Below are 26,128 nucleotides of genomic sequence, written 5' to 3' on the forward strand. Positions count from 1 at the left end.
GGAGAAGGTTAGGTTAGTTCAGATCCTCTACGAGGGTTTAGATTATTCAACAACAACCATGGTTGAGTCCTTACGCACAGGTGGGTTTGAGAATAAAACTGTTGATGAAGCGATGACATTCTTGAATGAAATCGCCGATAAGACCCAACAATGGGAAAATAGTAGGGAACCCCAGAAAACAATTCTTCTAAGTAGAGGAAATGTTAATAGGGTAGAAGGATCTTATGAGTCAGATGCCAAAATAGCATCTATAGCCAAAAGGTTAGAAGCCTTAGAATTAGGTCATTCTAGTGGTAGTAGTGGAAGAAATGAGCCTTTTTGGGAAGGCCATGATGTTGAAGAGCAAGCCAATGCTCTTTATAACAACACTAGGTTTGATAACCGACAGAAGTTTGACCCATATTCAGAAACCTATAACCCTGGATGGAGAAACCATCCAAACCTTTCTTGGTCCAAGGGACATAATCAAGGTCAGTCTAGTAATGCTCAGTTTCCCCCAAGTTTTGTCTATACTAAGAATCCTTCAGCTCCGGCACAGTTTCAGATCCCTTCAGATAAGAAAATCATGAGTTTAGAAGAGTCTCTTTCCTTGTTAACTCGGAACACTTTAGAATTTCAGCAATCGGTTGCACAAGGATTAGATGAAAATAAAAAGATGGTACAAGCTAACTCTCAGGCTATTTCCGAGTTGAAAACCCAGGTTAGTCAGATAAATGAGACATTGAGAGAAAAAGGAAAGTTTCCTAGTCAACCACAACCCAACCCTAGGGTAGTCCATCAAATATCTTTAGCTGGTGAGAAATCATCAAACCATGTGAACTCGATAAAACGGTAGACAATAAGGTAGCCATGCCTAGTGGACTACTGTAGTTCCACCTTCTACTTCCCAAGAGGAGCCCGTAGACGAGGAAACTGAAACAGTCTCTAAGGATTCCCAAGAAATTCCTGATAGGTCTACCTTTGTGCCTAGAGCCCCATATCCACATTTGTTAGCCCCAACAAAGAAGGAGTCGAATTTCAACGAGATAATGGAAACATTTAAGCAGGTGAACATCAACATTCCGCTATTAGAAGCAATTAGGCAGATGCCTGCTTATGCCAAGTTCCTTAAAGATCTTTGTACACGAAAGCGTAAGCTTAATGTCCATAAGAAAGCTTTTTTAGCCGGTCAAGTAAGTTCCATTATTCTGAACCAAGCACCCCCTAAGTATAAGGATCCTGGATGCCCCACCATATGTTGTGCGATTGGTAATCACATGGTCGATAAAGCTTTACTTGACTTAGGAGCTAGTGTTAACTTACTCTCGTATCATGTATACACCCAGCTAGGTCTTGGTAAGTTGAAACTGACTAAAATGACACTACAATTAGCTGATAGGTCTGTCAAAGTCCCTCGTGGTATCATAGAGGATGTTCTGATTGAGGTTGATAAGTTTATTTATCCTGTGGATTTCGTTGTTCTAGATACCCAGCCTGTTCAGGACCCAAGTCGTCAAATCCCAGTGATTTTAGGTCGCTCATTTTTAGCCGCAGCTAACGCTGTCATCAACTGTAGGATTGGGCTTATGAGCATATCCTTTGGTAATATGACCACTGAACTAAATGTCTTTAATGTTACTAGACAACCTTCTGAGAACGATGATTTAGAAGAAGTGAATATGATTAGCACTTTAGTTCAGGATTTGGTTCAGGATAATTGGCTTGACATTTTACTGGTAGATTCTTTAGATGATTTTGAGGAAACCATTCTCTTAGATCAGATATGTGATCCATCTTTATAAGAAGCTCTTGAGTATTTTAAAGATTCTATGGACCCAGAAATTCAGGCAATAGTTTTAGGCTTTTCTGAGAATAATGATGACCCTAAGTTTGGGGGTAGAGAACTAGAAGAATCTCTTGAGTATTTTGAGGACTTTGAAGATCCGGAAATTCAAGAAATAGTTAAAGGTTTGCTTGTGAACCCGAAGTTCGGGGATAGTGATGGTTCTTGTGATTGTATCGTATCCCTAATTAGAGTCCCTAACTTGGGACTAGAGCCTTGTACCTCTGAGATATTACTTGAGTCTTTTCAGACTCCGCAACCCGATCCTCCTGATACTGTCCAGGAGGTAACCCAGGTATTAGAGACCCGTTTTTCGGATGAATCTATTTATCGAGACAGACATATGAAGTTCAATTACGCGCCGCAGATAAACCTAGTTGTCTTGACAGACACCTTAGATGAGGACGTGCTCCTTCTTTTCATTTCCGAATCAGTGCAGTTGTCTCATACTAGTGTCATCTCTATTTGGTCTTATGGACCCACAATTGTTTCGACTATTGATATATGACTTTGGAAGGTGACAATCCTTTTTGAGGTATTTTATGTCTAGCTAAAGACTTTAAATTTAGCATTTCCTGGGAGGTACTCATGCTTACGGTAATATCCTTCCTTATTTCTTTTTCCATCCATCAAGTGGTAACAGTTTCTTATTGTTCATGCTTTTAATTTCATCTTTAGAACATTGAGGACAATGTTAGATTTAATTTTGGGGGTGGGGAAGAAACTTTTTTTTAGCTCTTAGCTGCAAAAAATAAACTCCAGAGCCTATAAATTTATGCTTATTAAGGTTGGCACTAACCAATCTAAGTGGATGGGAACATCTTGGTTGTAAGAGTTGAGGAACCAATCTGATTAGATGGAAACATCTAAAGAGTCTATTCATAAAAGCACAGAGCTCAGGTGTTAGAATTAAAAAAAAAATGGTAGTTTCGCCATATCTCGTTGAATCCTTATCCTTCTATTTTTATTTTTTTAAGTGATTTGATGGGGCACACGATTCAAGTTGTTACCTTTGCTAGGGTGGAAAAGAGTGATTGAGATATACAAAAAAAAAAAAAAAAGAGACCAGACCATTAGACCAACCGGAATAAATTCAATAAAGTCGACCACTGGTGCCTTGTATATGCCAGTTGTGTTGACCTAGAGTTAGGTTTATCGACCACTGGCTCCCTTATATATGCCAGTTGTGTTGATATTAGTCAGACCGGTATCTCAGTCCATTAGGATAGGTTCACCTTGGCAGAGGCCTTCAGACAGATATGGGAAACACCGTTCACTTTTAACCATCTCTTTATCTATCTTCTTAATCTTTCCATGTGATTGGTTGACTCCAGTTATGATGTACAGAAACTATCTGAGTAGAGCGCTGTCACTTATATATGAATTTTAGTATGCTGAGGGTAAACTCGTGTACAACAATTGGAATTTCGCATCAGGGTACTTCCTCCTGTAGTCAATGAGAGTATGCCAACCAAGGAGATTCTTTAGTGATTTCCAAGGTTCTGCATAGATAGCTAGGGTCTGGAGTAAAGGTTTTGTGGGTACACCTCTGGTAAACCCTCCGGAGACAACACTCCGCCACTAGGGCCACCTAGTGGTTTAACGGCTTGTTGCGTGTGCTAAGTGTAGTCATTTTTATTTTCTATATTAGATTTGCTCGAGGACTAGCAAATAATAAGTTTTGGGGTATTTGATAGACACATTTTTGTGTCTGAATTGTCCTCAGTGTCTCTATTGCTAGTGCTTGATTTTGTACTTATAATGGTGTGTTTATGTTTGTGTAGGTGTTTTTGGAGAAATACACTTGTGCGGAAAAAGTTGCTCAAAATGTGCTATTTGGACCCCTGGAGGACATTTGCTATACGGACCCCAGATTTGGCTAAGGGACACCCAAGGTTATGCGTAGCCCAAATTCATCCTCAGCACCCAAATTTGTCCTCAGCACCCATCTGTTATTCGCACCCTAGAAAAGGATAGGGGCACTTCATCTTTAACATTTCAAAAAAATATTTTGGCGGGAAAACATTTCCATTCAAAGGAAGATTTTTCGATCGTATTTTGGAGGAGTTTTTGTGCGATTCAATCGCTCAAACTTCATGGGTAGTTGTGATATATCCTAACAGAGCTGGTATGGGTGTTTGTTTCGATCAAATTTGACTAGATAACCCAAGATATGAAATCAGAGCATCATGGGTTGGTTTTCCATTCCGAGTCCTGTTTGAGTGACCAAGAGATTTTCGCGTGGCTGCTGCATGTTGGAACACTTCTGGACAATGACTGGATGCGTTGAGAGTAATTTGGCGTGGGGAAACAGCGTGAGAAGCTAAATCAGGGAAGAAAATATTCCCAGAATATTTTTCATCAAGGCCGAGTTAAGAGAGAATTATATTGAGTTATAGCGAGATTTCTTGGTGTTACTAGATATATAAAGGGTTATGGTGTTGCAGAGAGAGGGAACAAAGATTTTGGGGGTCGAGATGAGAGCTTAGGAGGCGTGAATCAAGAGTTTTCAGAACTCTGTTTCTGCTGCTGCACCAATAACACGAAGAACAAAAGACCACCAGAGGCATTCTTATATGCTACAGTGAAAACGACAGCCACACGAGGGTCGCAGAGATACAACAACAACAGTTCTTATTTATCGTTCTTTGTAACAGTGTTTTGCAACAATTATAAACGTTGCAAACACCCGATTTTCATCATTTTCTCCATTTCATCATTTGTACACCTACTTTGAGCAATGAAATCAACTTTTGAGCGTGTTTCCAACATCATGATGAGCTAAACCCAATCCTTGGGGTTATGGAGGAAGCCGTTGTTTCGGTAAAAGTGATATATATCTATTAATTAATTATAACAATTGTATTATGATTTTTGCATTGAACTAAAAATTGTTTATATTATTTTGATTAGTTAGGTGTATTTTCTCTTGATAGAATATGCTTGGTTTAGGGTTTTGATATTCTATGCTTGGATTAACATCTATTCTTTTGGAAATCTACATGTCTAGGAAATACTATTAGAATCAATTTGAATGTTGAGTTGCATGATTATTGTTTTATTAAATCACTAATATCAACCAATGGTGGAATCCTAGCCCCATTCTCTCCATAATTTTCACAACATCTTTTTAATTTAGTTCGCTATTTTTATTTATTAAAAATAATCTAAAATCTGCTTTCACAAGTCTTGAAAGAATCATATCACTACAACAACATTGAAAATCACATCAAATACTCCGACAAAGTGAACGCTTTTACTAGACTTTCCTTAGGCGAACGTAACCTGGTGACAACGCGTCTAAAGCATCTCCCGTCTTTGATCATGAAGTTCAAGCAGTTAATTTCTCGCCATTTTACCTTTTTGAATTTGAGAAGACGTGCAATGGAGTCCCCCTATCCAGCACACGAGTCCCATTAGCACTTGAGGTGAAAATAATAAATCCAAGGGTGTATATAGTAACGTTCATGAGGTGCGCATAGTAAATTTCTGGGGGAGTTTAACAATTCTTCTTGGGTGTCAACAACACTTCTCCGGGGTGCCTCTAACACATATCTTGGTGCCTTTAGTAATTTTCTCCCCGGGGGGTGCAAATACCACTTTTCGAGCCAATTTTGCCGCAAAAGTTCATTTCTCCGAAAACACCTACAAAGACATAAAATACCATAATAAGTACAAAAATGGATACTAACAAAATAGATAATCAAGATCAAAATAGACATATAAATGCATCTATCACATACCCCCAAACTTACTATTTGCTAATCCCGAGAAAATCTAACCGACAAAATAAAATCCTAACTCACTTTCATAGGCATCACTATTACACTTAGCATGTGCAACAAGCCTTTAAACCCCTAGGTGGCCCTAGTGGCCGAGTTATAGTCTCGGGAGGGTTTACAAGACGTGTACCCAAAAAACCTTAACTCCAAACCTTAGTTACCTATATGCAGAACCTTGGAACGAAACTCAACATCTCCTTGGTTGGCATACTCTCATTGACTACATGAGGAAATACCCTAATGCGAATCCAATTCATATATAAATGACAGAGCTTTATTCAGATTGTTGTATCCATATCTAGAATCAAATAAATCACATGAATAGATTAAGAAGATGGATACTGAGATAAATGGTTTGCGATGACATAGGTGGGTGGTGTTTGCCATAGCTGTCTGATGGCCACTGCCAAGATGAACCTATGAATCCTAACGGATTGAGATACTGGTCTGAACTCTTATATCAACACAACAGGCATATACAAGGGAACCAGGGACGATAATCCTAATTCTAGAGCAACTCAGCTGGCATATACAAGGGATCCAGCGGTCGATTTTATTGAACAAGAGTAATAAACTTTTTTTTTCTTTTTTTTTCTTTTTAGTTTTTCTATTTTTTTTAATTATTTCTTTTAGTCTGGTCTCTTTACTACTCCCTCCGTATTTAATTAACAGTCCTAATTGACTTTGTTAAAATATTAAGTAAATCTTATAAAATGGCGTGACTAATCCTTGACTAGCCCTATTTAATGTTATGTTATTACCAAAACTAAAATTAATATATCAAAAATTATAAATTGGATACTATTATTATTTTAGAAAATATTTTAAGAAAATAAAAAACAAACTTATACTGCTTTTATTAATACAGATGAAAAGGTTAAACAAGTAGAAGTTTTATTAGGAATTTTATAACTATCCATAAATGTTTTTATTTAAAAAAGGAATGACAATTAATACAAAATATTTTTTCCTTATATATGGTGATAATATTTAAGATTTTGAATTGGATTAATATGAAAAATGATTTTATGATTTTTTCCTTCATCTTCGTCGGAACCAACATCTGCTTTGTCTCAAGACAATGCTGTTTCTCAATCTTGAGTAGCAGGGCAATCTTTTCGACAGAATTCTCTTTAGAGGACGAAACTGATCTCGATGATTTCTATCATTGTTCATTTAAAGGGTTTGAGAAATGTGGCGATGGTGTTAATGGCAAGGGTTATGCTAAATCCTCCTTGTACAAGCATGTCCATAAAGAACAAAGAAGAAAGGGTTTGAGTACAGCTGGGCAGCATTAGTAGTTCAAGCCAAGGGGAAAGAGTTGTAGGGTTTGCAATCACCTTATCAAGGCTGGACTTGATCACTCGAGAAAATCCTAATATACAGGGATGAGGGATGCTAGAGATGGTAGTAAACTGTATCTACAAGACAGCATTCAGCAAGTCCAAAGACAGACTAAAAGCACCAACACTTGTAACCTTCTCAACAACTCCACCACTGCGAACTGCTCCTGTATCACTGCCAACAACCGGTTTATCAATACCATAAATAAGAAATTTTGCAGTATTACCATATAATGGCGCTTCCACAACATCATCAACATGATCTGATCAGCTTTTCTTCCAAGCATGAATGCGCATGCATTTCGTACACAACCACATTCTCAGTTTCATCAAAACTTTCTCCCAGGAAATAAAAACATGGGGTTCATTAGAGATTCTTTTCCTGCACAGTTCTGTACTATCGTCCCAAGAGTAGCTCTGAAAAAAGGTCTGGCAATAGGAAGAAACCCCAAATTGCCTCTATAAACCAAGCTCTTAACACCTGGAAAAACCCAGTGGTTGTTCTTCCTTGATTCACAGTATTTGCAGTCTCCAAGTCGTGGGAAGTTTCATTTGCAGAATGACAAGAAGGACAAGAAGAACATCCAGGAAGCTGTGAATGTTCTTGCCTGTAGATGGAAACTAGAATATGGACATTATACGGTTGCTATAGCGTCTTGCATTCAAACGGAATTTCCCCCTGCAATGATGATACCTTATCCGAGATACAGGATAAACACCCCCATGCCCTACCTCCATCTTTACCAGCTGGTGCTATTAATGTTGATACTATCACTATCGATTATAAGGTTGTTTTATGTGCAATTAAAAGTTTCCCAAAGGGACTTCTTGTGGTAGGGACGGTTTGCGCGCTCAGCATCTTTTAGATGCCATGAGTGGCTCTGCGGCTGCTGTGGCCGATGAGCTGTTTTTTTCCATTTCTGGGGTCGTTAATATGTGGCTCGCGGGTAAGTGCCCTGCTGTCTTGGGTGAGTATGTGGCTAGCGCTCCTTTAACTCCCCTTTTGAATCCTGGTGGAGGACTTAGACCAATCGCAGTTGGCACTATTTGGAGGAGGTTAGTGTCGAAAATCGTTGTTGTTTCTGTATGCAAAGAAATGACTTCTTATTTGGGTGATTTTCAATTTGGGGTTGGCGTTCCTTGCGGTGGTGAAGGTATTTTGCATGCTGTCAACAATTTGCTAGAGTTGAAAGGTACCTCTTATAATATGACAATGCTTCTTATAGACTTTGCGAATGCTTTTAACATGGTAGATAGGTTTATTGTTATCCAAGAAGTTCGAGAACATTGTCCGGCTATCTCTAGATGGTTCGAGAACTTTATTATGAAAGTTTCATCCTATCTTCTGCGCAAGGCGTTCAACAAGGTGACCCACCGGGTCCCCTGCTTTTTTCCCTCACGCTCCATCCCTTGGTGAAAAAGATAGTTTTGCAGTGCAAGTTATATTTACATGCGTGGTACCTAGACGATGGAACTATTATTGGTGACACATTGGAGGTGGCCAAGTATTTAAAGCTCATACAGTCTGAAGGTTTGCTTAGGGGGTTGCATCTTAATATCAAGAAGAAATAATTTTTTTGGCCAAACGTTGATGCTAGAAGCTTCACTGAAGGTATGTTTCCTACCGACATTGGCAGACCCGTTGGTGGTGTGAAGATTCTTGGAGGTCCTATTAGTCTTGATCCACAATTTTGTAGTGATATGGATGTTAATAGAGTTAACAAAACCATCCATCTCATGACCTCTATTAAGAAGCATAAGGATCCTCAGTGTGAATTGCTTCTCTTACGTAATTGTGCTGGGGTTTTAAGTTATACTTCACTATGCGCACCACCAGGCCTTCAGCGCTTCAACAAGGTATTGATATTTTTGATAATCATATTTTTCTTTTTTTGAGGCACCTTGTGACCGGAGATGGAGCTGGATTTGGCCCTTTGCAGCAGCGTATATCCACTTTACCTATTAAAGACGGTGGTTTGGGGATTTATACGATGTCAGACACAAGCAATTATTGTTATCTCGCTTCTCAGAATCAGACCATGTCCGTGCAGAATATAATACTAAAGGACCTATACTCTGCTTGTTGTGAGAATGGCCACACATATCAGCAAGCCTTGCAGACTTTATTCAGGTTTGTGATTTACCTTCTTCCTTCAGCTTTGTAGAAACCCCCCCCCCCTTCCATGCATACCCTGGCAGTTATATAATTTGATGTTGTGAATTAGAAAATCCCGAGCCAATTCACCATGTCTGAAAGAGACTCGGTTTTGTGGCAATCTAACAGAATGAAACATGCGCAAGAGTACCTCTTGGCCATGCCAATTAGTGGGCTTCAACAGAATATCGGGCCAAGGCAGTTTAGAGCTGTTTTGAGTTATCAACTCGGTATCCCACTTTTTCCAAAAGGTGGTTTTTATTCGTGTTGTAAGCGAGATATGGAAATTTTTGGCGATCATGTGATTCATTGTGCAAGTGAGGTCGGGCTCAAGTATCGCCATGATCTTGTTAGAGATGTTGTTGCTGATATGTGTTATAAAGCTGGTGTGCATGCTAGAAAAGAAGTGTCCTTAGGCCTTCTTTCAAATGGAAAAGCCTTGAAGCCTGCAGACATCCTTGTTTATGGGTGGGAGAATGCTTTCATACCAGGTCAAGCCATTTCCAATGCAGTTTCTCGTAAACGCACCAAATATTTATACATATGCACATCTCATGGTTATGGTTTGGGTATTTTGGCTTTCACTTCCTTAGGTGAGCTTGGTGGGGATTTTGTAGTGCTTTTAAAAAGGCTTAGGAATTGCCTGGTTAACCTTGATGCCAGAAGTGGTCATGGTAGTTTTATTTTTCATAGATTAAGTTTGGTTATTTAGAAAGGTATTGGTGCCCAGCTTGTGGCTAGGCTACCAACTGCTCCTTTTTAATTTTTTCTCCCTTTTGATTCTTAATAATATGCCCTTGGTGGCTCCTTTCTATTTTATGATTATAAAACATAAAGGGTATATTTGATAATTTAAGGGAAAAATATGTCTATAAACAGAGCGGACAGATAAAAAAAGACATACCAGAGTAGAAATTAAGACAGATAAAAAAAGACAGGGGCAGTATTTTTTAGTATCAATCACTCCACTTCATACCGGCGGTGGTAACAATTCGATGTTGGTGTCCCACCAAATTAGAGAAATTAAGTTTGCAAAAATAAAAAAAAGAAAGCAATAAGAAGACTCAGCGATATATGATGAAACTACCATGTTATTTCTAACACCTAAGCTCTATGCTTTTATAAATAAACTATGTTTATGGGTTCCTCTACTCCTACAACCAAGATGTTTCTATCAACTTAGATTGATTAGTGCCATCTTTAATTGTCACAAATTTCTAGGATCTGGAGTTTAATATTGCAACTAAAAAGTTTCTCTCATACCCCCAAACTTAAATCTAACATTGTCCTCAATGCTTTAAAAATGAAATTAAAAGCATGGACAAGGAGAAATTCTTACCACTTGAAGAAAAGGAGTTAAAGAATGATATTACCTCCCAATAAAAGGATTTTACCGTGTCGCATGAGCATCCCAAGAAGTTCTAAGTATAAATTCTTCAGCCAGACTAATAAATGATTAGTCACTTCATAGTATCATAAAGTAATATCCGGAACAATTGTGGATCTTCAAAACCAAATAGAGCTATCATAAGTAAAAGGAATCTGTAGCATGCCAAGAAAATGAACAAATAAAGCACACCCTTGTCTAGTTTATTGTTTAAGACAACTACATCTAGATGTGGTTCAGGTTCAGGTTCTAAAAATGGGTCTAAATAAAATATTTTCATGAGCTGCATTTCCTCATTGGTAAGATCCGATTGTTCAGGTGTAGAATCTGGAAAAACTCAAACTAAAAACTTCGAAGCACATAATAATAACATGAACAATTGTTGGTCCTCAAAGCCAATCATATTTGACTCATAGAGTCGACCACAATGAGAGTGGTGGTCATTCTTAAGCAAATGAGTTGATTCTAATCTCCTAAAGTACTTAGGCGTAGTCTTAAAACTCAATAACTGATATATTTGAAACTCACATGTTCCCACATTTGGAAGAAAAATATTTGGTGGGAAAAAAAATTAAGTCAATCTTGGTATCATAGCCTGGGTAAACCACATCAACCATATGATGGGTTTCTAACAACTGAACTTCTTCCTGGACATCATTAAGTTCGCGAAAGCTATCATGTAAAATGGTAGAGGCACATATATCAAGTCCCAAGTGAGAGGTCTTGCTAAGAGTCAAAGGTAAAACAAAAGTTGAATGATAATCACCTCCAAACTTAGAGTTTTGGGTGTCTCTAGATATACTAGCTACAATTTCCATAATTTCTAGATCGTCAGAATCCTGAAAATAGTCAATTGCTTTTTCTAGGTTATACTCAGGTGATGCATCCTCAATCATATTTAAAATCTCTACGAGTTCATCTTCTTTGTCAAAGACTATTGTTTTTAAATCGCTAGACTCTAAAATAGTATTGTCAAAGACTATTGTTTCTAAATTGCTGGACTCTAAAATAGTATTCCCATGATAAACCCGTTCCTCTAAACCATTATCGGCTTCGTAACAAGGAAATACTAAATTATCTAAAATAGTATCTCTAGTCAGATCCTCGTCCTTTTGAATAGGTGAGTAATCATTAAAATTATTAGGATCTGAACCAGAAATAACAATATCATCATGGATCTCAATCGGAGTAACAAATTCCTGATCACTATGCCTACATATTTCAGATTCTTTATTTATGCCATCCTCATCATAATCATCATTATAATAATATGAAAATGGTCGAACCTCATCTAAACTAGTGTTACCAATTCTAACCTCGTCATGCAAATAACTATCCTCATTTTCAATGGTCCTATTGAAAAACTGTATTGGAAATTAAGATTATTTTGAGAAACTTTTCCGCATTCCTATTTGTACTCTCAGTTAATCGCTTGAGAGACTCTTTTAGAGACATCTCAGCTGACTTCTTTAGGCACTCCTCTAGAAGAGGAATATTATAAGTTTCCTTTATAAATAAGTTAAACCTATGTGTTGACTCGGTGAAACTTTTGAGAGACTCTTCTAGAGAAAGGGAAGAATTAGTTTGCTCGTATAACTAGTGGGAGTGTGAATAGTAGCTGCTCACATCGGTATGAGCCATAACCTTAAAAGGTTGATGTTCCCAACCATAATTAACGCTCTAGTCAAAGTAGTAATGTTCATTTTGAAACTCAGTCGGGTATTCATTGTATTGGCTATTGTAATACCAATTCGACATTCTTTTATGCACATGCAAATTCAGGGTTGACTAAAATAGGTAAGCTCGGGTTACCACAACAAAACATTCCTACAATCACATATTGGTCATAGGTACAAGGCTGAGGTTTGTGGATTTCATCTAGTAACTCCCATAAGGCCCACGACACAGGTTCATCTTAGTTTTCCACGAGTTTTTCTAAACTCGGTAGTCTGACGATGCAATTGGTGTGTGCACGTTTTTGTGTGTGTTTTCAAAGCCTCAACAAAAAAAAAACCACTCACAGGAGATTCGTGGGTGGATAGAGTCTTATCTCCCATACCAAACGAGTGATGAACTGTTGAAGTCGACTCAGGCCACCGACTCGTATACCAGTGCACGAAGCCGAGGGGCCGAGACAGTAATTTTCGTCCTTCTCTGCAACAATTTGTATTTAATTTTAACCCTTCCTTAGGGTTTAAAAATAATAAAATCAAAAGTCCCAATAGTAAAGTTCAAAAAGTGTCCAAAAATAAAAAGAAAAATCACAACAATTACAAACAAACCCTAATACAATTTTCTAAAAATTAATAACTAATAAAAATAAAAATAAAATCTTCTTCACTCCTTTTGGATTCCTCTTTTCTTTCCTTCTTTGGCTTTGCTTTCCTTTTATAGCGGTTTTTCTTTCCTTGTAGCTTCGCTCTAAATCTGAAAAGAATCGAGAGATACCAAAGGCGTAAAAGAGAAAATAAAATAAAAATAATATAAAACCTAATTACAAGTCCGCGTTGGCAACGCCAAAAATTGATAGAATTTTAACAAGTTGTAGAAAGTGGTAGTAAAAGTTTGTTCAACTCGGACGTGTGAAGATTGATTGTAGACTTAAATTCTGATTAAGAAAACAAATAAACGAAGATGGTAAAAATATTGTGAGAGACCGATACTCAGGATTCCACCATAAAACTCATCAATGCGATTCATATATTTAATCTAGACAATTATAACTCAAATAATAATAAAATATTGACTCTTATTCTTTTCCAAAGTAGATTTTTCAAAAAAATGATTGTAAATCGGAAGCATGAGACATAAAAAAGTCTTAAACTAAGCATGACCTATCAATTGAAATCGCAACCATTCAATAAAAATCATAAAACAATTAATAATTAATGAAAAAAGTCATAAATAATTAAATATAATTACCACACGCATGAAGTATGGCTTCCTACGTCATCCCAGTGTCGAGTTTTATCTCATCATCCTTAAAACACACCCAAAATAATAATTCATAGCTCAAAAGGTGTTTTTATTGAATAAATATGAGAAAAAGAATGAAATAGTTCAATCACAATGTTTATAAGCGTTGTGGATGACTGTTACAAATATAAAAGTTGGAAAAGAAAGGATGCAGTTGCTGATTGCAACCACTGTTGACTATTTCTACGACTCTATCTGCGACTGCCTGCTTAAGTCTTTTATTCTTCTTCTTCTCTGTGAAACAACAGACAAAGTACCCATAACTTCTCGTCCCTAAACCTCGGCCGCCCTATATATATATATATATATATATATATCACAAGACCCAATATCTTGCAAGTTAATCACAAAAATATTCTTTTCTTTCCTCCAAAGTTTCAGAGATTATTTTTCGTCACACGGTCTTCTGATTCTATTCAACCTCCCATTTTATCCGTATATTGCACATAACTTCCTTATTGAATAGAAATAGAACCAAGACTGTTTACTTGTTTCCATAAATAACCCATTCTTCCCTGTTATACGGAGATATTCCCCTTTTCACGATTCTTAGGCTGGCTCTAATGAAGACCCAAGATTCAACTTTCTTGGGTCTCACACATCATCAAAATTCAAGGACTAAGTTTAATGGAAATTCAAAATTCAAAGTAAAGACGCCATTTGAAATAGCATCAGATGCCATTTGAAATGGCGGCTTATATATCAACCATTAAATCTCCAATAAGACTATGAATCCAGCAGTCTACATGATCCTGATGTTTGAATTTTTATAAATTATTTCCTAGATTCCAATCCTAATGGCGTTTGGTATTTTTTTGGGACGCCAACCCTAATGGCATCTAGGTGTTTCCATCTCACGCCCAAACCCTTGTTGAATCTTGTGAAACTGCGACACATAAACGACACTTTGAAGGGAGGAAGTTGAATCTTACCTCCCCATTAGAGCCATCCTTAGATATGTGCCTTTAATAATTCTTCTTGGGTGCCAATAACACTTCTTTGGGTGCCATTAACACATTTTCGGGTCCCCTTAGTAATTTTTTCCTGGTGGGGGGGGGGGTGTAAATACCACTTTTCGAGCCAATTTTGCCGCAAAAGTTCATTTCTCCAAAAACACCTACAAAGACATAAAAAAGCACAATAAGTACAAAAATGAGTACTAACAAAATAGATAATCGAGATCAAAATAGACACGTAAATGCATCTATCAAATACCTTAATCTAGAGAACCCTGTTTTTGGAAAGTCCAGTTTTGAATGCCTGTCTCTAGGTGAGAAGAATATCCCTAGTACTTCGATAGTGCCAGAAAAAGCTACTCTAAGAACTTTATTGAATCATACTAGGATTAGTCGTCCATCAGCTATCAAGTTAGCTGACACTGACGCAAACTATGAACTGAAACCTGGGACCAGACAGATGCTCCCAATATTTTACGGGAAGGAAAATGAAAATCCTTATTTCCATTTAAGGGATTTTGAGGAAGTTTGTAGTATTCTAAGAATTAAATACCTAGATGACGAAGCTATGAAACTTAAGTTATTTCCTTTTTCCCTGGGAGAAAAAAACTAATCTTGGCTATATAGTTTGGCATCTGATTCAATTTCAACATATGAACAACTTACATCTGCCTTTTTATATAAGTTTTTCGCTAGGGACAAAACATCATCCATTGGGAAGCAGTTTTGCACATTTGCTCAACAAGAGGGAGAATCTTTATATAGGTATTTGGAAAGGTTCAATGAATTACTTGCACAATGTCCTCATCACGGCTTAGAAAAGGTAAGGTTAGTTCAGATCCTGTATGAGGGTTTACATTATCCAACAACAACTATGGTTGAGTCTTTGTGTATAGGTGGTTTGAAAATAAGACTGTTGACCAGGAAATGACATTTTTGAACGACATCGTCGAAAAGACCAAGCAGCGAGAGATAGTAGGGAACCCGCAATTTTAAGTGTCTCTTTGTTAGAGCATTGCTCGGTCGAACTCGCATGTTTTGCTATCACAAGCTTGTTGTCAATGTTAGATGCACAAAATTAATCACGGTATTGTCTTGGAATCCAACTAACTGATGAATGTGGGTACAAATATTATATGGGATGTCTCAAGTTAATCATACAATTTTTCTCTTTGGAAAGTTCAAAGCTTTCTAATTTAGTATCTTGATTTCTAGTCTACTAAGTTCAAGTCTCGAACTAGGATTAAAGCATATTAGTTGAGTATAAGACATCGTTAAATAACCCTCGAAAATTAGAGACTGAAGAACAAACGAAAAAATTTGGAGAACTTCATCGACAAAGAGGTATGTGAATACTAAACATCCTATTTACCATTGTATTTTATGAGACTATGTCGTATGATTTAGTAGATTTAATATTACAAAGAAGAAATTTTCAGTCAATCTTGTCTTGATAAATCTCTCGAAATATGATAAATCAATTGATATTCATAGATCCTTAACAATCTTGGTTAAAAAACAATTTATTGTTATTGAACTATTTGTGTCTCAAGTTGATCATTTGGTAATTTCCCAAGCAATAATATTTATTATCTATGGCTATTGGGAATGTTTCGAGTTGCTTATAAAGACTTTTCAGAAAATACTGATAACTAGAGACGAAAAGAACTTTGCGAATATGCCTTATGAACCAAGGTTCTGGAACCGTGTATAATGATAGTTCGTATTGGCAAATATTTCTTATGAAATTTCAAGCATAAATCGTGTTATTAACACTCAAGACTTAAACCATGATTCATAAATACAAAGTGATTTATTAGTGAATAAAGTTGTCTTGTAAGTGTTTATGAGAGTTGTATCAATGAGAAACGTATCTGTGAAAATTTTTATGAGCGTATGCTTAGTTCGATATTAGGTAGGTATGTGTAGGGGCGCGTATATCTATGGACCAGTCCATGAACTTGGGATGCTGGGCTTAAGGTAGTCAATATCAGTTGTACAGGCCAATATTACAGGTTTTTATCGGATATCGGAAAATACCTATACGATATCGAAAATATCGGCGATACAAAGACGGAACAATATTATCGGCTGTACAGGCCGGTACAGACCGATATATCAGTTTTACTTGTACACCAATAATATCCGTTTCGTGAATAAATTTTTCATCAACATGTGTCTAGTCTTTACAGACAAGTACAATGTCAACTGAAGAAGGTGAAAATCACTAATATATCTATAATATAAAATCAATGACTATATGGTAGGATATAAAAAGAAAAATATACACTTTGATTGCATGGCAGGGAAAAAATATATAAAAGATAAATATAAAGGATAATAACAAAGATTTACCGGCATAATGGGACAACAATCACAACGCTGGCTAATAAACCATCTTGTATGTTGGAAATTTGAGATATGTGTATCATTCTTATTATTTTTTATTATGGTTTTATAATTATTTGAAATTCTATATTAAATGATGTATCACCGATAAAAACCGATATTATCTTTTATAAAGGTGTATCGGAACCGGCGATACGATACCGATACGTGATATTAACTACCTTGGCTGGGGTACGCGTACTGGGTATGTGTACCTTTAACCCTTTCACAAACTCAGATCCTCGGGTACTCATATTGGGTATGCATAAAAGGTATGCGTACCTACCCTGTGTCCAAAATTTTGTTAAGTATCTAAAACTTTCTTTTGAATAATAGAGTCATTTCCAATCACCATAGATAATTAATTAATATCATTGCTTGGGAAATTTTAAATGATCAACTTGAAATAGAAATAGTTCATGAATTTGTTTTTAACCAAGATTATTAAGGATCTATGCAAATTTATTGGTTGAATCATATTTCGAGAGATTTGTCAAGACAATGGCTTGATATGAAATTTTTTCTTTGTATTATTAAGTCTTCTAAAACCATATGACATAGTCTCATAATATATAATGGTAAATGCCATGGTAAATAGGATGGTTTATTCTTCACATACCTCTTCATCAATGAAGTTCTGGAAATGTTTGCGTTTGATCTTCAATTTTTAACCTTAGAGGGATATTCAATGATGTCTGATACTCAATTACCATATTCTAATCCTAGTCCCAAAGTTTACTTTAGCATACTAGAAATCCATGTATAGGTTTGTGCATCTATCGTTGACAAACAAGCTTGAGCTAGCAAAACTTGTGAGTTCGACCGAGCAGTGCGCTAACACTAACCACCTCTCAAGAACAATCCAAATAAATCATAGAAGAGTTTAGATATCTATCTTTAAGAACCATAAAGTCCGAGAAACGAGAACTTTGCGATTTTTATCTATCTCGTTCTTGATGTGAGATAACAAGAACCTCGAAGATCAATAAGAACAAGATCTGAATACACGAACTATCTAGTAAAAAGATAGTCAAACCGGGCTTTATAAATTCTTAAGTGAAATCTTTAAGTTGTAACTTAATTATGTTTCTTAGGAGAAACTTAGGTTTTTAAAGGACGACTCTAGCGGGCAACTAGGATACGAAAGTATTAGGGTTAATTAATCTGGTTATATGAGTATCTCTATTTATAGATTGTCATGGCCCTAGGTAGCTTTGAATTCAGGCTAAGATAACTTGAGATCCAAGCAAACATTTTCTCAGTTTAGATGAAATTATTATTAGGAATTCATGTAAGCATGTGAGAAGTCCTCCTTGAAATTACTCTGAATAATATACACTAGGTCCAAGGAATCTGGAACAGTGTACAATGATAATTCGTATTGGAAAATATTCCTTTTGAAATTTCAAGTAATATTCATGTTCATTAAAGCTCGGTACATAAGCCGTCATTCACAAACACATAGTGATTTAGTGAACAAAACTATCTTAGAAGTGTTAATGAAAGTTGTAGCAATGCCTAACATATTTGTGAAAATAGTTTATGAGTATCTTCTTAGTTCAATACTGAGTAGGTCGTGAACTCAGGTTTATTGGGCACGGTATGTGTGTCTTTAGCCATTCACGAACTCATATCCCAGGGATACGCATACTGGGGATGCGTATCTACCTCCCATTCACGAACTCAGAACGTGGGGTACGCGTACTAAGTATACATACCTATCCTATTTTCAGAATTTAGACTACTTGGATACGCGTACTGGATATACCTACCTACCAAAATCCAGGACGAAAAGCTATCATGATATCTCCAATAATTTTGGTCAAGCTTCATGCACCAAAAGTTTGGGCCCGCACTGTACAAGATATCTCGTGCGATATAGTATTATTAAGAATATCCTATTATTTATTGGGGCTTCAATAGGGGAGTTTTTGGGGGCTCACTTGGTCATAAAAATGGATTATAATATCCTAAATATGAATATCATACCTAATCTATATGAAAAGTGAAAAAAATATATTCTTACCCATAAATATTCTTACAAAACAAAATTATAAAATTAAAGAATTCTCCTAGACAGCCTCCCCTCTAAAACGGCCCTGCCTAACGTCCTATCAATGATTTAAAACCAGGACTGAATCGGCCGGTTCAACCGGTAAACAGGTGAACTAGTAGAAAAAGAGGGTTGGGTCACCTTTAACCTACTAATATGTTGATTAGACCAGTGAACCATACGAATCGGCCGATCCAACCGGTAAACCAGTCGACCAAGCTAGTTTTCACCCGGTTCACCCGGTTGGTTTTCTTTTTTTTTCCAGCTTTCTCTATGAAGCTGAACAGAAAAGTTTGGGGAGGTTTTCGAGTTGAAATATAAATATGATTATCCACGATGATTTTCTAGTTTTTAAAGTACCAGTGATATACAGAGAAACATATAAGAAAATCAACTAGAAACTCAAGAGATTCAAGACTCTTAATATAATAGTGAACCCTAAAACAAAAAGAGAAATTGGAAAACCCATTCAAAGGTTTCATCGTTTGATGTTGACTCCTTAATCTTAATCTGCCAAATTGTGTAGTTCAGGGGCGGAACCAATCCTAGGACTGGCTTAAGCCAGCCCTAGAAAAAAAATTGGGCTTACTTAGAAGGTACATTGAAGCCTAGTTTTGGTCTAGCCAATTCCAAGCCAGTCCAAGCATTTTACATTGAAGCCAGTCCAGCCAAGTCCAAGCCAGCCAAGTGAAATCCTTTACGCGGAAAAGAAAAAAAATTCTTTCCTTCTCTTAAGCGCGGGAGAAAGACTTGAAGAGGAGGAAATAGATAACCCTAACTCTAGTTTAAGTTTTTCCTTCTTCATCATTTTCTTACTACCTACTGGGAAGTAACTAAATCGCTCTCCCATGATCTATTATTTAATCTTAGTATATTTGACTAATCAGAACTGTTTATATCCATTAATTTAATTCAATTTTCCCTAATTTTGATCTGAAATTTTAGAAATTATAATAACTAATTTTCAGGCTCACATAAAGTTTGCTTGTATTCCTCAATGAAATATTTTCGTTATTAATCTTATAGTATTGGAATAATCAAGACCAGTTTGAATGTACTAATTTAATCCAACTTCTCTTAATTTTCAGCTGAAGTTTAGGATTAATTTAACTATTTTCTATGCTCATATATTGTTTGCTTAAATTCCCCAATGACTTTTTGTTATACATTGACCGGGGAAGGAAGGGGTTCAACCTTGGTGCATATCCTTAATTCTTTTCATCTCTTATCAGGTTAAATTCTTAATTCTTTTCTAGCCTTAAGTATGAACAGTAAAGTGATTTAGGATCTAGACTCATACGAAAGCCTAGTAAGTTGCAAGGAATGATAAGGAACTAGGATTTAAAATATGCTTGCAGTCACTCTCCTGTACAATTCTGATATTTTAGGGTCTAATTTTATGCCTTTTTTGTTTCCTTATTTTTAACCAATTTCCTTCTTGCTTCGGTAATGTTAATGTGCATCGCATAGTAATTGAATCAGCTTCTGTTACAGGTACCCAAGGTACGCTGCCGACTCATCGTCAACTATCCAAACGAGGAAGATTGGAAGCGCTTTCAGCCCTATATCCAAAGCAGATGGATCAAAAGTGCTGCTCGAAATATTGAGCTCAATACATGAAGTAGTTGTTGAGATAATTGAACCCGAAAAATTGCGCACCCGAAGAGCTTGAATAGAAGAAGGCATACCTGAAGGGGTGGAAGTTAGGGAGCTGCTATCCAGAGTCAGGGGAAGGAAAGATTCAATTGCCCGAAAAATAGAAGATAGAAGGTAACTTTTTCTCTTTTTTTACATGTGCGCAAAAAAAATTTTAAGTCACCCCTAGTCTCAAATCCTAGTTCCGCCACTGGTGTAGTTGATTTTTTTTTTTAAGTCACCCCTAGTCTCAAATCCTAGTTCCGCCACTGGTGTAGTTGATTAATGGAATGATGATCACCTGATCAATAAACTAATGAATCCATATGGGTGCAAGTACATGTGCAGAACGTGAACATCAAACAAGACAAAGTTAATCAAATCAAGCTAATCAATTATTTAAGAAGCAAATCAAACAAGAGAATGGAAGCAATGTGTAACAAAAGCTCCTCTTGGTACCGTAGTTATATGTATTCTCATGTTAAATGTATTCTCATACAGGCTCTGTTCTTAGTGCATGCTTCAGTGGACGGAAGAACTTGCTACCGATGCATTAGACGAAAGGCGCAGGGGAGATTTAATATTATGTGATATTTGGCAGATGTAAATTGACCCAGTGACCCCCGGTTGAACCACTGGTTAAACCAGTTGATCCTGACCCAGTGATTTTATTGGGTAGATGTCCGGTGTGGGTTTTAAAACATTGCATGCGATGGATAATCTATAAGTATAGTCGACCGGTATTTGCTACCGGAAAAGACTTTGATTTGGATAATCTATAAGTATGACATCAAGAAGGTCCAAACTTTTCGGAACGTTTTTATTTCTGAATTTATGAGGTGGGCGTCCTTTGTCTCGTATCAAGTGTTTAGAGGCGTGAGTTTTGTGTTTCTCTGCCAGTCCTGACTGTGTTTAAAGAATTTTTCATACACTTACAGCTACACAATTAGGAAATACAGTATATCACGATTACCATTACTTTATTGTCAGTCAGTTACTGTCCACGTTGATCGATCAGGTGCTTTTTTGTGTGCACTTTCAGTTAGGTTTTCACACCCGTTGTATTCAAGTTTTAGGTTCTGCTAAATCATCATATTTGCACGAATTATTGGTAGAGCTGGAAAATCTAGGAGTTCCCCGGACATTTTACACTAAATCTGGAATTCTTCTGAAGGACGTATATAAGGATTTGGAGGATGGATTTTCCGAGTTACCGTTCAGCATCCAAAATGACTTAGGGTTCAGTGTTGAATGGTCCAGCCTAGGGCAAGAGGAAACCTCGGTTGATGATGATGAGTCTAAAGAGGGTTTGGCAGAAGAAGATAAAATGAGACATATTTCTTGATAAAGCTACATCTCTTAACCAAACAGGTGGTTCCTGGTCCCAATTGACCCTAACAAAATTCGAAATTGCATGTTTTGCTAGCTTATTAGCATCTCTGGGTTCAAAAGAACAGACCCAGTTATCAAAACTACTTCCTAATAAAACAATAATGTCTCCAATCCAGCTCCATTTGACAGCATTCCTAGCTCCATTGATAGCTCTCACTACACACTGACAGTCCCCTTCCAGATGAATGCTCCTAATCACTCAGCATTTAATGCTGTTGCGCACCTGCACAATCTCTCATTATTAGTCCCGATCCTGCAGTCCCAGAATCTTTAATAAATTTTGCATCAAAATTAATCTTATAAGCAGTGGGTACTTCAAGGAATGCTCTAACATTAGGAGGCTTCTTCTGGTCAGACTGTTAGCAAGCAGATTCTACTACGGTGGGGCTTGGCTGGGCTACCAAGAGTACCATAGTTTGTCGAGATAGTGATGAGTGATGATTCTCGGTTAGATAATGGCTTCCTTGAGGCAGACATGCACTATCAGAAGTATTCAAGGATATATGTAATAGCAATGAGGTTGAGAATGTCACAAACATTAAGATTGTTCAGATAAACTAACTGCATGAAGGATGCAAACAAGATTGAAGAACTTTCTCAATATGCTCTTGAAATCTTTGTTTAAGATAATTCAAAAAAAAAAAAAAAAAGACCTTACATATGATGTGATAATGTCCGCTACAGTTGCATCGAGATTGAGACACTTGAAGAAGCACTATGAAATGCAAGTAGCATATCTTTGAATTCCATCAGTTGTGCGGCTTTATCAGCTGAGTCTTCTTTATCACCAAAAAGCATTACTTTCTCCAAGACAATGGATGTCTTTAACAAAACTTGTAAAAACTTGAGTTCATTAAGACATCCTTGGATACCCTGAATTCGGACAAACTTGAGGTAGGGCAGGCAAGGAAATGACGACGACCCTGGTATCCAATCACCTCCAGTGTTGTCTTTATTCAACTCTGACTAAAGACCACAAGAAAATGAAAAGAATAACTACACAAAGAAAAAGAAAAGTTCTAACTGAACTAAGTACATTTACAGTGATGATAGGTGTACCTGCTCAATTGTTAAGCAAATAGATTCGATATTAGGGCATATCCTGACTAAGTATGATACCGCATTCATGCAGTTACTAGACACCCATGTTTCAACCTTCAAAAACCGTAGATTAATGAACTGAAAGTAGGGGTCACCTAGCGATCCGAGAGATCCCAGACAACCTTGGCACATAGATGGGTAGCAAAACGATAGTTAAAAACTTATATAGCGTTGTAAATACCTCGCACCATAAATTCTTATAGTGAAATATAGCAGGCCAGTCCATATTAAGAAAATAACAAATTATTCACGATACTTTTTATATATTGAACTAAAGAAGTATAACTTTACAAAGATCCATACCTCGAGTAACCCAGGTGAGGACAATGTAAGATCTGTCACATTGCTGACTTCTCTTATAAATTTTATCATTCGAGCACCATACAACTCTTTAACCTCTGTAGTAAGCTCTGAAATAGTTTTTGGTATATCCACTCTATAATCGTCACTTACTTTCATTCCAATATCAGCGGTGACTAGAGAAGAAAGGTTCTCTAGAGAATAATCTTGTGACATATAATCTTTGCAGATAAGGGATGTCAGATTTGGAGCGGCTAACTTAACAGTGATGGCATAGTCAGCAGTTGACTCACAAACGTCATAACAATTATCCAGATGAAAGTGTTTAAGACTAAGAGAAGTAAAATCAAACTTTATACTGCAATCTGTTAACAGCAAAGACTCCAAACTTGGGCAGCTTGAAAAAAGCTTACTGGTTAAGTTTTCATCGCCAAGTGAGACTCCCGTAAGTGCCAGACATCTTAGCCGGGGGAAATACATTGGAATGTGAGGCAGAACAAAGTCTGTCAGATCCCTACCAAATCCAGAAAACCTTAACTTTGTCAGCGATTTACAGGTGAACAAACAGTCTGGCAATTTAATCATCTCCCTTAGAAATATAGTAAGTTTTAGCTCTTGAACATTATGCTTAACAGCAGCCATGATGGCGATATGTCTTGATACGTCGTAATTAAAATCCAAATCGCTTAAGATGTTACCAACGTTTTTCCATTTAAGTTTGAAGGTTTGGATATCTGATGAAGTATCACGCAGAAGCAGTAATCTATCCACAAAAACAATATATCTATTCAACGCTTCAAAACGATCATCCGTATAATGAACCAGACAGCGGTCAGCTAATCTCAAAGTAGGTAAAGAAGCCCAGAGATACCTATATCTTCTCGACAGAATACAAGTTTGTAGAACATATTTTATGTTAAGGAAAGAAAAAATGTGATGAATTAAAGCATCAGGTAACTCACTGATTCTGTCTTTATTACCTGTCTCTACCATTGATTTTGATCCTTCACCCAAGTCAGCACAAGGAAGAGATTGTAGGTAATCTTCTGATTCAGTAAATTCACCGAACACTTTACCCTCGTTGTCTGCATTTGTTCCCAGGGTATTGGATTCATGAATTGGTGTTCTTTGAAACAGCTCAAATTCATCTTCAAAGGAAGTATTAGTAATATCAGGACCAAAATCAGTGTCATCATCAATCATTTCTTCAGAAGCAGCATGGAGATTCGGTGCAGCAATTGAAGTATTGGCAGAAGAAACATACAATCGTTCTATCTGATTGCAAAAAGGAGGCTGAATTGCTGGAGAAAAAGAAACCCCATCCCCATCTGATTCCGGAGAAGTATCTTCTGAATGTTTTAGTGAATCGTTGTTATCCCGGATTTCTTCTTCATTACCTTCATTTACTACCAAATTATCGATGCTATCCTGTTGATCCATCAGAGCCTCTTTTCCAATTTCATTATTAGATTCATCGATTTCCATCTCCCAACCGAAAGATTTTAAGAGCTAACAGATAGTTTTGATTCTGAGCTTTAAATTTCTGAGAGAGAACCCGAAAAAGTTGAGGGTTTCTTTTTAATTTGAAAATAACAGGTTTAAGAGAGAGATAATGCATCCTCCGAGTCAGATGAGTAAGAAATAGGTCTTTCCCAATCCAGAACTTGATACGTCGTTACCTAAGACATGTAGTTTGTCCCCTAATCTAACAGCAAGTATCTCCAACTTCTTCGAAAGAAATTTCACCTAGAAATCCGATGAAGTCGAATGTTCACATATATGTATAACTTTGCTTGCTAACTGTATCCGACTCTGCCGCCCCAATATCAGCAGAAGATCTTTGTTCAGAGTTTCTCCTTTCGGTTTAGGCCTTGACCATATGACCAGTGATGTAATCAGCATCTGAATCAACCACCTGACCAACAAATTCATCCTCAACAACCGATTCAAGCAAATTGAAAAAGCGGGGGTTTAACAACCACACCCAATATTTCGCTTAGCAATCTGTATGGACTAACTCCAATATATTTTTAAGAGAATCAACTAGACAGTCGGACTCAATCTTAATAAAAGTATATCAAAGAGTTATATCTCACTTTTTCGGTTCAGTACTTACTCAAGCAAATAGAAATCTGCGAGTTTAATTGAATACAAGAGAAATCACTTGAACGGTACCAAAGACCAATGTTCAAGGATCAATCAATTTCAATCAACAACCAAAGATTGGATTTCCCAATTGATCGATTCAACGCACAACCTGTGATATTTCAATTATATAACAAAATATAATACGGAAAAGAAATAACACAGACACTGGAAGTTTTGTTAACGAGGAAACCGCAAATGCAGAAAAACCTCGAAACCTAGTCCAGATTGAACACACACTGTATTAACCCGCTACAGACACTAGCCTACTACAAACTAACTTCGGTCTGGACTGTAGTTGAAAATTGAAAATTGCTTTGACGAAAAATAGTGTGTGAACAACAACTATATAACGTCCTCTAAGAATGTTTTAATGATTGAAATGAGAGTTTAGGTTATATAACCATGGTTGGATATAAACATCGTGTGGTAACTCATACGTGTATAAGTCCTTATTCCTTGAACCAAAGTATGCGTACTTTGCTGCTCAGGAAAACCGGAACTAGAGTCCTCGTACTGTCGGAAGTTCTCATCCGAGAATTTCTGCTGGAGTTTGTGAACTGAAAACAAACTTATTCCGGGTAAGTAAGTCCGTGTACCTAGTCCGCGTACTTAGGTTGGTTATTTTCTAAAAACGATTATTCGTGAACTTAAAACTTATATAAACTAAGGAATGCAAGTTTGCAAACCGTG

General features: G+C 36.8%; 1 protein-coding gene and 1 long non-coding RNA gene across 4 annotated transcripts; one reads left to right on the top strand and one right to left on the bottom strand.

The window, feature by feature from the left end:
* Positions 1 to 19,627: 19,627 nt before the first annotated feature.
* LOC113334415 lies at positions 19,628 to 21,335 on the top strand. Its single transcript, XR_003352772.1, has 3 exons — positions 19,628 to 20,094; positions 20,357 to 20,632; positions 20,999 to 21,335. It is a non-coding gene; the product is annotated as an uncharacterized LOC113334415 (long non-coding RNA).
* A 479-nt stretch (positions 21,336 to 21,814) lies between these two features.
* Positions 21,815 to 24,881, bottom strand: LOC113334446 (F-box/LRR-repeat protein At3g59190-like). 3 transcript variants are annotated; one of them, XM_026580697.1, is made up of 3 exons: positions 23,294 to 24,881; positions 22,548 to 22,855; positions 21,815 to 22,112 (listed from the first exon to the last, which is right to left on the bottom strand). In XM_026580697.1, exons 1-2 carry the CDS (start codon positions 24,773 to 24,775, stop codon positions 22,568 to 22,570), a joined length of 1,770 nt encoding a protein of 589 aa, XP_026436482.1. In that variant the 5' UTR covers positions 24,776 to 24,881; the 3' UTR covers positions 21,815 to 22,112; positions 22,548 to 22,567. The 3 variants fall into 3 exon arrangements, 1 of the variants encoding a protein (XP_026436482.1); XR_003352802.1 differs by lacking the exon at positions 21,815 to 22,112 and adding an exon at positions 22,949 to 23,112 and having other exon boundaries at positions 22,719 to 22,855; XR_003352803.1 differs by lacking the exon at positions 21,815 to 22,112 and adding an exon at positions 22,949 to 23,112 and having other exon boundaries at positions 22,761 to 22,851.
* Positions 24,882 to 26,128: the final 1,247 nt, after the last annotated feature.

Source organism: Papaver somniferum, unplaced genomic scaffold, assembly GCF_003573695.1.
Source record: "Papaver somniferum cultivar HN1 unplaced genomic scaffold, ASM357369v1 unplaced-scaffold_137, whole genome shotgun sequence".
Lineage (NCBI taxonomy): Eukaryota > Viridiplantae > Streptophyta > Magnoliopsida > Ranunculales > Papaveraceae > Papaver > Papaver somniferum.